This window comes from Tachysurus fulvidraco, chromosome 18 (genome assembly GCF_022655615.1).
Source record: "Tachysurus fulvidraco isolate hzauxx_2018 chromosome 18, HZAU_PFXX_2.0, whole genome shotgun sequence".
In the NCBI taxonomy this organism is placed as follows: Eukaryota; Metazoa; Chordata; class Actinopteri; order Siluriformes; family Bagridae; genus Tachysurus; species Tachysurus fulvidraco.
Window position 1 is genome coordinate 6,927,908 of NC_062535.1, and position 11,839 is coordinate 6,939,746.

The following is an 11,839-nucleotide window of genomic DNA, read 5'->3' on the forward strand; positions in this document are numbered from 1 at the left end:
CACACCTCCAGGGTTGGGGGTTCGATTCCCGCCTCCACCTTGTGTGTGTGGAGTTTGCATGTTCTCCCCGTGCCTCAGGGGTTTCCTCCGGGTACTCCGGCTTCCTCCCCCGGTCCAAAGCCATGCATGGTAGGTTGATTGGCATCTCTGGAAAATTGTCCGTAGTGAGTGTGTGAGTGTGTGTGTGACCTGTGATGGGTTGGCACTCCGTCCAGGGTGTATCCTGCCTCGATGCCCGATGACGCCTGAGATAGGCACAGGCTCCCCGTGACCCGAGGTAGTTCAGATAAGTGGTAGAAAATGAATGAAATCAGGGCATACCTTTCCACTTACTCCCCAAAAAAAACATTTATTTTATGGACATATACCAGGCATTCAATTCAAATGTGTACAATAATATGCTGGCTGTTTATTGGAGTCCAGTGGAAGCTTTTTATTTTTAATTTTTTTAACCAAGAACTAAAATTCAAAGAACAAGTCAAGTCAAAAATCTCTAAGGATAAAATATTAAACAAGACTTTGATGAGGATGATGATGGAATTCAATGGAAAAAAAAAACACTTCTAAACTAATAAAATTATTCTTTTTCTTTTTTGTTATTATTATTATTATTATTATTATTATTATTATTATTATTATTATTATTATTATTATCTAATATAAAACAACAAAAAAAATCACCTTTATCCCCAGAAGAAAATAGAAACCTGTTATCTTAAATATCATTAATAATAGTAGGCATGACTTTATCATGATGTAAATACATAAGCATGCCAGAATATATTTACAGCAAAAGAAATTTAAAAGAAATAAATCCACAAAATCAGGACATTTCTGTCAAAATATTTATTTGAATAGACGAGATACCTATTGCATAATTCAAAAAAATGTTATTCTTTATAATATTGTTCGCACAATCAACGTCACAGCTTTTAACACAAAAGGATGAACTAAGATGACTGAAATAAGCGCATTTGGGCATGATTACTCAGCAAACCATAATACATCTCTATAAAAAGCACGAGCATTTCTTGTATTGTCATCAGCACCTCTTTTTAACCCCCTCATTATCCAAAATCTCACACATGATTTTTTTTTCTGTTGGATTAAACAGCCCTACATATAACTATATGGTGAATTATTTAAAAGATGAAATTAATTCACTAAGGTTTATTAATTAACCTTCATGTCCTCCTCAGCATTAATGCAATATGCAAATTACTAGCTTAAGCTCCGTTGAATAAGGAGATTAAACATGAAATTGTGCACTGTTATATTCACTTCATATCGGGCCACATCATGTAAGCATCAAATCAAATAACAGCACAACCTGAAGCGTTTTATTCCTCTCACACCACAGCGTTTCACAAAGAATGACAAGAATTACATTATTTGCTGTGAGACAAGTTAATTCCTGTTATCACTATATTAGAGCAGTTATAAACATTTTTTTCCATTTAGCAAACATTTAGCAACATAGTGATTCAGTTTGTTTATTATTAGTATTAGATTTTGTTGCGGTTCTTTCCCTGTGAATGAAAAAGTCCCTGTGAATGAGATGTTACTATAGTATGTATTATAATAGGTACATGAATAATAAACATGACACTGACAGTCATGTAGTATTTACAATAAACACATTCACACTAGGTCGATTGGTCTGAGAGTCTAAGTGCCTACTGGATGACCACAGAATCACTTTTCCACAGAATCACCCCTTTTAACTGCCAGGCATGGTGCCTAACATCTGAATATCCTCTACCAAAATATAGTGAGAGACTGACTCACCTACTGGAAGCATTGAGCAACAACTGACAGGGCAAACAGCATTTCTGGAACAGATTTTACCTGATTGACCTGGCTGGGAGGGGTAAATCTGAGACATCTGAGTCAAAAAGTCTGCCCGGGCATGGTGTTACAAGGGTGTTCTAATCACTAGCATGAGCCGCAGTGAAAACCACGGTTTCATTGGACGTTGTGGTTCCCTGATCAGAACTGTATGGGATGACTGCTTAAACCAGCATCAGATCAGCAATGGAGGTAGGCATGTACAATTTGTCATGCATCCTGAGGAACCTTTTCACTCTGCTAAGGAAAGGGAGTCAGCAAGGTGCCAGCAAAGAGGTCTACCACCTATATCAGTCAAAATTTCCTCAGATCTGTGCACCACCTCTGGGTGCTAGCACTACTCTCGGGTATTCGTGCTGCCTCATCAGAGTGCACTATTTCTGCACTATTGTCCTGATACGCTGCATTGTGCAAGTACACGGTGTCACAGAACAATTTACAAGGATGCAAGAATCAGCAGGTTAATGTGTTCTGACTTCATACTGAGGATTCATATGCCTCATGTGATACCACACTGGTCCATGGTGACCATCTCAGTCAGATGGAGAACCTATCTCCAGGCATATGACTTTTATCTGAAAGGCTTCACAATTTCACTGATGGAAAAATGCATCTTTTTTAATAGAGCCAGGGATTCAGCCACATACCCCGTCTTCTGACAACTCCTCAGTTCCAACATCCCCATAAGGGACAACTGCTTTGGCTGCAGTTGACAATGCAAGCAGAAAATAAAATAAAAAACTGGGTTGCCATGTAGAGTAGCATACTGGTGACGAGTGTAATGCTGTGATGTATGTGACATCATGTGATGGAAGTTCTACTGACCAGTCGTTTGGCTACATGCAATGAACAACATTCGTCCATCCAAAAAGAAAGGACTTACAGGAACCAATCGGGCTAAAATAGGACAGAAGACGCATTTGTTTTCTAAACAAGAAAATACATTGAGTAAAACATGCAAATGCTACATCACTTGTCGAAGGTACTGTATATGTGAGCATGTGTACAAGAGGATATCTAAGTGTTAGATACTGCCCCTGGTGGGGCTGAAATAGAACCTGAAAATTGCCTTGAACTGAAACTGTCACCAAACAGAATAAAAAATTCAACAGCGCTATGGCAAAAATTTACTCATCAATGTAAACCACCAATTCTTTTCTTTCATCTGTTCGAAGCTTGTATTAATAAGTTAATGCTTTTTAAATGCTGCTCTGCAGTCCATTTTTACTTGATAACATAAAATAACTTCATCCTGCTGGTCATTCCTGAATCTCTTTATGTCCAAGCATCAACCCAATCAGAGAGCAATAAGGAAAGGGGGAAAAGTTCTCTTTTTACGGTAAACGTTTATGATATGGTACAAGTGGAAGACTTCGGAGGCTGCTCCAGGATAGACTCCCGTCGTAGATCATTGGGCAGTGTGCCGCCACGACCCCACACATTTAACTCGCCAAAGATTCCTGTCTCAATCATCTCCTCCTGCCAGGGTATGGAGATATTTCCAGACGCGAACTCATCAAAAAACTCCTTATCCACATCTTCCAGGTTGATCCCTTTCACAGTAGAGAAAGCGCCCACATCATCAAGGTCCTTGGCATACACAGTCTTCGAATCAGGGACAAATGGAGGTGGCAAAATCCCTATGAGAACAAAGGAGACGACTTAGTAGGGAAACACTTGTGGATGATAAAACTGTTAATCCATCTAATTCTGTGGCTGCCAGGTGAATTGGATCCCCACTGAAAAGGATTTCCCTCTAACTGACCCCAGACCCTTGGCTAAAACTTCCACAGACATATCTGAGTGTTTCTCTTCCATCTAGAAACTAGACCTGGACTAGAAATATGTACACATGGGTCTCCCAAGGTGGCCCTTAAAAAATGTCTTATCATACCTGCATCCAACTTCCTCCAGTTTAGGTTGCTGAAGAAAGGGTGTGCACGCAACTCCTCGCAAGACCCATTCTTAAAGCCAATCCTCTTGTCCACTTCCTTGGCTAGCAAGGCTTCACATATGGACTTTGCATTCTCACTGAACTTCTCTGTGTAGGTTACTGGATCATTCAGGACACGCTTCTTCAACTCTTTGTTCTCCACCTTAGTGAAAGAGAACCCATTATTTTTTTTTCATGAGGATGTAAACAAAGAATAGTAACTGATAGTTTATTTGGATTAGAAAAATATTCCACAAAAGCTGAGAGTTGAGAATATTCGTGCTTGGCGTCTTTGAAACACTAATCCCATTTCTATAATTATCCCCACCAGGAGGAGCTCCTAGCTCAATATGGAATATTAAACATCCATCATCCATCATCGACATGCCTCCACCCACAGAGGGAAGCTTATCCCAGGGTTCTCAGGGCACAGGCCAGGGGACACCCTGGACAGGGTACCAGCTTACACATAGAATTTAGCAATTTATCTTCCAGGCTGGAGACAAGAATCATACCCCAAACCCTGGATTTGAAATGCACTACTAATCCACCCCTAATTTTAATCAGTGGGAATTTGAAATCATTTGTTGAGGTCAACCATGTTAAGCTGCTAAACTGATCAGCATATTCCTTTATGTCAGGATTTCCTCAGATCCTGTCTGGAAGGGACTGGAGTCCGGCACAATATACTGATTTGCCTGCTATACAGTACATATTACAATAAGTGTGATGTGAGACTGTAATGATAAAAGAGTATTTTAAACAAATATCAAATTTAAACAAATATCACCAAATACTTGACGATATGGTGAACCAGGGGCTGATTTTCTGGTGAATGATTTGACATCAGAGGTTCTCTATCATTTAAAAAAAAAAAGATATAGACATACGTACTGTTTTACTACTGTCTTTATTTTGCTTTATCATTTTTTATGTTAAACAAAATAATCAACCAAGATACGTTTAAAAATGTATAGATTGTACGGATGTTTAGACCGAGAAAACGAACATTTAGACCACTACTTTTGTTTCTAAGTTGAAAATTGTGCATAAAACAAATCTTTTTCCTGACCCTGAAATCGTGTGGGTCTAGGATTCACCAGACCAGTATGGTTTTAGACTAGGACGAGGTTAAATTAGTGTCTGTAAAGCAATCCAAATGTAGTTGGTCACCTTCTCCCCTCGAGACCTGAAGGGGCCTTTGGCAGCAATGAACTCATAGATAGTGACTCCAAGAGTAAAATAATCTACAGAGTAGTCATACTCTTCTCCTTTCAGCAGCTCAGGGGCCATGAATCCTGAATTCAGAAATGAAAAAACGTTAAAGGTCAGCAGTATTCTCATAGAACATTCGTAGAAGAGTCCTAACACTAGTAGCTTTTCTTGTGAAAAGTGTTACTGTAAATTAACTGGGTTCACCGGACAAGGCTTTCTTGCAAAATATGCATGCAATCATACAATCATTTATATCTAGGCTCTAGAGCAACAAAACAGAAAATCAAGATTCTGTAGATTTGTGCACCAACTGCAACACACCCGGAGTCCCAGCGTAGCCTTTAGTCTTCTCCTGGCCGTCTGCTAACTCCACAGCCAATCCAAGGTCAGAGATACGCACATTACCTTTGAACAAACATCAGCACAATGGCAAACAAACGTCAAAGATTGTACTCTAAGCTAAAACAACAATCATTGCCATGTTTATACAGTATTACAAAAGCATTAAGTGCACCGCGTCCATCGTTTGTGTACGTCTATGTACTGTACGTCACAGATCTTCTTAAATGTCACTTTCTGGCAGCAATTGGAAGGGGCGGGGGTGGGGGTGGAGGATTGTCCGTTTCACCTTCATTGTCAAGAAGAACATTTTCTGGCTTCAGGTCTCTGTAGATGATTCTCTTCTTATGAAGGTGCTCCAACCCTTGAATAATCTGAGCTGCATAATAGCATGTCCTAGGCTCATCAAAGCCTGGATTATTCTCATCTACATTATAAATGTGGTACCTAAGAACAAAAGAAGCACAAAATCCCATTTCAGATACACTTTAAGCATCTTAAAGGTCATTAGAAATACAAAAGATGTTAAGACGTTATGGTTGATCTGGACTATTAATGAGCTAATGAAGTTTTTGAAGTACTGAAGTAGTCAAAAACCCTGAACATTGGTAGAGGTTCTTGAGGACTGGATCTTAACCTCAGGTCTCCTCCATTCATGATGGTCATGACCAGACAAAGTTCCGTTTTGGTCTGGAAAGCGTAGGCCAGGGAAACAATGAATCTACTATGAACACGAGCCAGAATCCTTTTCTCCACCATGGCACCCTAGACAAGACCAACAAAGTCACATTTTAAAAGAATGCTTGCTTTAGATATGGAATTTATACAAGGCTAATAACTCTACGTAATTGAGTAAATGTAAGCTGTTGCTCTGTTAAATGACTTTGCCTAAGAAAAGATGCTTCAGTTCAGTGTTTGATTACAATGTTGATCATAGGTTCAAGTTCCTTGCTGCATAAATGTCCTTTAAACAAACCCCATGACCAACAGTATTAAGCTTATTCTTTCTGTAAATCTCTAATCCTCATGTCCCAGTGCTAATATGTGCAAAAAAAGAGTCAAAGTTTGCATGTGAAGGTCTGCTTTCCTTATTTAGCAAATAGGCTTATTACCTAGATACATTGCTTCCAAGATACAATTGCTTAGTATAGTACAAAGCGCTCTGATTTCAAAGTTACATATACTGTAGTGTTGGGGAAATAATGATGTGGTTTATTTTTTTTTTTTGGTTGTTATTTAAAATATTTGAGGTAGATGTTTCCCACTGTGGATCAATTTCAGCTCGTTCCTTTTAGCAATTCATCTCCGATTCCCAAAGATTACACGGATCCCCATGATGGATTCAGAATCCACAATGGGATTTGCAAACTTGTGGGACTTCACTTTCAAGTGGACGCCCAGATTCACTTTCTTGTCTGCTCTCCTCCTTATAATCATGTTTCCTTCAGTGATGTCGATTTGTTAATGTGTAAAGGAGCCGCATATCATGATGCTCCCACCACCTTAGCTCAATGGTATGGTGTTATTAGGATCGTAAATGCTAAACATCTGATCATCTGATCGATCTGTTTCAAACGTTTTGATTTGTCTAAATGCTCTTAGGTGTGTGTGTGTGTGTGAGTGTGTGTGTGTACTGTATGTGTGTATGTTTTTGTACATCCTTGTGAGCAGAGGAGTGTTGTGTTGGGTGCAGGAACAGAGATGATTAACTGTTGTTCTTGCTGCTTTCAGGTTGTCTTACAACTCTTTTCAAGTTGACTGCTGGCTTCTCTCTTCTTTTAACCTGACAGTTTGTTGTGAAATGTAGTGAAATGTATGGGGATGAATTAATTACAGTTTTCCTGAACCTCCTACCTGCACATTTTCAACCATTTTGTATTGACGGATGTTTGCTAAGGTCTTTGCTATGGTTCAGATACTTTTGTCGATAAATAATAGTTTCCCTGAAAACTTTAGGCAGTTTCTTCACCTGTACTGTGAGTGCTACTTAAGTAAAGTCTTCCCAGCCAATGGCAACTCTTTTTATAGTAAAAAATTTGTAATGCGTGTGTGTGTGTGTGTGTGTGTGTGTGTGGGGGGGGATCCGAATAAGCTTAATACTGTACATTACAAATTTTTTACTTTAACAGTTTCTTTTGTCCTGCACCTGCCGGAAGGTGGGATGTGCACACATTTACTGATTTAACTCTTTTTATACCCACATTTCATTACAGCATTTAGAAGTTGATTACAAACCTTAACACACATTTAATAATTTCTCAATACTATTTCCTTATACGTGCACACTTTTTGTCCATATTAATAAGAACAAAACCACTGGAAGAATAATAACATAAACAAAGGTGTCCAGATGCTTATATTAGATCACTCTGATGTAACAGTGCAGCCGTCTATCTAAAGGTGCAGGCGCTAGATAAGGGGCTTAGTTACTGACTCTTAGGGGAACAGGATAGTGAGCCACTTTGAAATCCATAGTATTGTGCAACTAAGCTTGTAATCTGAGTAACAATGACATTCAACTGAAGGTGAAAGACTTTGCATTGGTTGTTATGGATTTTGGTATACATTTACCATTCAATAAGTACAGAGAAGGGCTTCTGGAGATAGGGCGCCTGTTCCAGGAGGATATTTTTCCCAATATAATAGAACAGACATGCTTGTATATGTTTCTCTACATACATGGCTTATTAATTTGTTTTAAGGCACAGTGTTCTTCTACCAGAATTTGTTTTTGAAATGTTTGGTGTTTACTTTATTATCCATATTTAAGTGTAAACCATTATGTTGAATAAAGCCCCATTTAGGACTTGCAAAACTTTACAAGTCATTTGTTCATACTGGTTCCTCAAGACTCAACAATGATTTAGTATTTTTCTGAAAACCTTAACTCATCTATTTTATATGATTCTTACCTCATAGCCTTTCCTTTTCTTAAGCCTTTTTTTATTCAACTTCTTGCAAGCATACATCTTTCCCGTGGCCCTCATCTGGCAGGCGAACACCTCGCCAAAGCCACCCTTGCCAAGCACACGGAAGTCCAGGAACCAGTCCTCGCCGAGGGGCTCCATCTCCAGCCACTTCCATTGTAGAAATCTCTTGAAGTACATGGTCTCCAGGTAGAAGGTATATGGGACCTCCCTTAGGAAATCAAGAACGCAGGCTAGAATGTTAACAAATAAGTCATCTGAAGCGTTCTCATGCCGCTCTTTCACCTTGGTGATGTCGTTTTCAGGCAGAAAGGGAACGAAGTACTTCGCTGCAGGGTCCATGTAGCGTTGTAGGATCTTGGCAGCCTTACTGACACGGTCCTTGTCTTCAGCGGTGTCATATTCCTCCACATCCTTCCACAGGCGAGATGGACCCTTGTACTCGTTAGTAGTTTCTAGGTATTCCTGGAACAGGCGCTTACCAATGGGTTGCTCGACACAGATGTTGTTGAACTGGAGGTCCAGTGTCTCTCTGAGGCCCTCACATACTGTGATGTGAGGCAGTTTCAGCTTGGCATGGTACTTCTTGTCTCGATTCGCTGCTGGGTTTGCTGAGCCATCAAAGCTTCCACGAGCTGAGATGTATGCCGAATTGGCTACCACTGTTGTAAGACCACCAATATCCATGGTGTCAAATCAACGGTTGGAATTGATTAGATATAAAATGCAATTAATTGTGCAAAAAAAAAACAAAACTATTCTGGTTCAGGGTTTGAGTGCTTCTCTCCAAATAGACAGAATGCCAATGAAGGAGACAGGAGGAAGTAGACTGGATAACCAGACATCAAAATCCAGGGGACTCAGGATCCTAGAGAATTGTGTCTTGAAGGATTCAAGCAGAGAAAGTGTCCACAGAATCCAGCTTGGGGCTTTGGCCAGACAATAGCATGAACGTCTAAGCCCTGTGGTACAGACACTTGCACGCACAGATCTGCCTGTCTCATCACCTTTCATAAAGCCCTTATCTCCTAACTCCATAATACCTTCCACATGTTAACCCTTGAGGACTCATCTTTCAAACCAAAAAAAAAAAAAAAAGCGTGTTAGTTCACTCTAACATTTAAAAATAGACACAAGATGGTTTGTGTCAAGTGGATTACTGTCTTGCTTTGACATTACTCCCAACCAAAATCTGGCCTTTTTTAAGAGGTACACTTTCCCCTTGCAGTAGATTATCTGAAGAGTTATGAAATTAATTTTATGTAAACTTCTACGTACTAAAGTGTTTAAGTGAATAACATTCGCACTGAAAAAATCTTGTCATTTGCTTCATGACCGATGTTAACTCTAAAATCCAAACTGTTAATCTCTGAATTGTTCCGAGTCCTACTCTTTGATAAGGTACCGAGATCTTACTCAAACTCAAGCGGAGACCTTACGGCCTTATCCGAGGCTTCAAGGTGACCACAACGAATCTCTGCACATTTCCATTACTGGGTGAATGAGAGAACGTCCTGTGAGTGGCTAGTCCTGCCCAGCGGTATGCATGTTAATTGTGTTCTTATCAGTGTGTATAAAAAGTCGTGCGATAGGTGCACTACCACTGTGCTCACACAACACAGAGAAATCAAAAGAAACCCCCAAAGGAGATTAATTTAAGATTTTTTTTTGCACACTAGTAGCTCCCAGAATAAACCTGTACAATGGCTACTCTGAAGGAAAAGAGAACCTGTGGCCAAAGGTGTGAAGATTTTGGCCATTTTGTTTGGAATTCTGATGAAGGTAAATTCATGGGAAGAACACCAATAAGATGGGGTAAGTCCTACACATCGTTTATTCTATTAAAGTTGCAATTAATCATCTAAATGAACATTCCAGTAGAAGAGCTTCAGGTTTCACTTAACTTTATGTAAGAAATTCTATGTTGTAGAAAATTATAAAGGTACCTACAGATATGAAAGGTGAAAAAAAAAGATGTCTGTTTCAACGCTAAAAATAAACTGATGGATTAAAAACGAGCAGAATCCTTTTACTTAAAATGTTCACAAAACAAACTGATAAAATGATAAAGTTTAGTTTTTGTTTTTTTTTGTGAATTTCATGTAATGAATTTTACGAAATTCAGTCATCAAGGACACACGACCTTCTTATGACTTGGCCATGGCCATAATGTATGAATTGATTTATTGTGTATTTGTTTTTTGGGAAGAAAGTCACAGTTATTTGCAGAAAGATATGTGGATATTTGCACGAGGATATCAGGAACTTGTCGTTTTTCACACTGATTGTTTAAAAACGAGAACAATGAAGTGTTTTATATGAATCTTTTTCACTTGACTTTTTTTTTTTTTTTAAACAAAGTATACACCTCTATTTCAGTGTACATCAGCTTGTATTACGTTGCATTTTATGTGGTGATGACAGCCTTGTTTTCCCTGGCCATCTACGTACTCATGTACACACTGGACCCGTACGCCCCGGACTACCAGGATCGATTAAAATCGCCAGGTTAACAAACCATTAAAGCTCCTCGGTTATAATTTATACTGTGCAAGAAAATATGATTATAAAACCTACATACATGTGACATTGTCTTCTTATAGGAGTAATGGCTTGGCCGGACACGTACAACGACGAAACGCTAGAGATCAACTACAATATGTCTGATAAGAAAAACTGGATGAAGATGTCCAAAATTCTTCAGAACTTCCTTGAACGTACGTATCTACTCTTTATATACAGTATAAACTCGAAATATGATTACGGCCCAACGACGAATCGTTTTTTTCCCCCCGTTCCTTTAACGCAGCGTACAATGATACCAAACAGGCACAGTGCAATTATTACAACTGTACTACTGGCAAGTACTTCATCCAACACATGTTCGACGCTCCAAAACATACTAAGTGGTCCTGTCCTTTCTACCAAAGCACACTGGGTAACTGTTCCGGCATTAGTGACCCCACGTTCGGCTACAACACCAACCAGCCGTGTGTAATCATCAAGATGAACAGGGTAAAGTAAAAATCGACTGAGAAATAATCCAAATGCTGCCTAACAGTGAGTCTGAAAAACTCATCTTTTGTCCTCAGGTCATCCATTTCATGCCGAACAACGGAACAGGAAGTGCGCCAACCTTGAACTGCACAGTGCTGGTTAGTGTGGAACATATTAGAGGATTGACCGATGCAAAGCAAATATAAGTCTAACAGGAAGCATGTGTGTGTGTGTTTGCAGGAGGGTCAAGACAACGTTCGTGGCTATGAGTACTACCCCGTTAACGGATCCTTCGACCTTTCGTATTTTCCGTACTACGGCAAGCTGGCCCAGGTACAGCACCTTTAACGTGCATTCTGCTCCTTCACAGATCTCTCTGTAAACGTCACATCTCAATCAACTCGTATGTTCTCTCCTAGCCACACTACGTGAATCCGCTGGTGGCTGTGAAATTTGATCTTGTTAACCAGAGGCATGCGGTGATCCAGTGCAGGGTGATGGCTAACAACATCGCTTATCAGAACTTCTACGATCCCTTCGAAGGCAAAGTGATTTTTCATTTAAACGCATTAAGCTAGCC

General features: G+C 39.5%; 2 protein-coding genes across 2 annotated transcripts; one reads left to right on the top strand and one right to left on the bottom strand.

Annotated features, from left to right (window-relative positions):
• Positions 1-842: 842 nt before the first annotated feature.
• Positions 843-9,578, bottom strand: grk1a (G protein-coupled receptor kinase 1 a). The gene is made up of 7 exons (XM_027156388.2): positions 8,248-9,578; positions 5,973-6,100; positions 5,625-5,782; positions 5,318-5,401; positions 4,955-5,079; positions 3,743-3,944; positions 843-3,488 (listed from the first exon to the last, which is right to left on the bottom strand). The coding sequence occupies exons 1-7, from the start codon at positions 8,947-8,949 to the stop codon at positions 3,196-3,198; spliced, it is 1,692 nt and encodes a 563-aa protein (XP_027012189.1). The 5' UTR covers positions 8,950-9,578; the 3' UTR covers positions 843-3,195.
• A 387-nt stretch (positions 9,579-9,965) lies between these two features.
• LOC113648878 (potassium-transporting ATPase subunit beta) lies at positions 9,966-11,837 on the top strand. Its single transcript, XM_027156387.2, has 7 exons — positions 9,966-10,077; positions 10,642-10,770; positions 10,866-10,979; positions 11,072-11,277; positions 11,355-11,417; positions 11,500-11,592; positions 11,679-11,837. The coding sequence occupies exons 1-7, from the start codon at positions 9,966-9,968 to the stop codon at positions 11,835-11,837; spliced, it is 876 nt and encodes a 291-aa protein (XP_027012188.1).
• The last annotated feature ends 2 nt before the right edge of the window (positions 11,838-11,839 follow it).

Bases quoted from the DNA above. Each gene is read 5' to 3' on its own strand.
- LOC113648878 (XM_027156387.2), top strand. From the start codon at position 9,966: ATGGCTACTCTGAAGGAAAAGAGAACCTGTGGCCAAAGGTGTGAAGAT. The intron at 10,078-10,641 runs GTAAGTCCTACA...CCTCTATTTCAG, and splicing joins AAGAACACCAATAAGATGGG to TGTACATCAGCTTGTATTAC. The intron at 11,418-11,499 runs GTTAGTGTGGAA...GTGTGTTTGCAG, and splicing joins CCTTGAACTGCACAGTGCTG to GAGGGTCAAGACAACGTTCG.
- grk1a (XM_027156388.2), bottom strand. From the start codon at position 8,949: ATGGATATTGGTGGTCTTACAACAGTGGTAGCCAATTCGGCATACATC. The intron at 5,783-5,972 runs GTTAAGATCCAG...TTTTGTTCTTAG, and splicing joins ATGAATGGAGGAGACCTGAG to GTACCACATTTATAATGTAG. The intron at 3,945-4,954 runs GTGACCAACTAC...TCTTTCACTAAG, and splicing joins TCAGGTCTCGAGGGGAGAAG to GTGGAGAACAAAGAGTTGAA.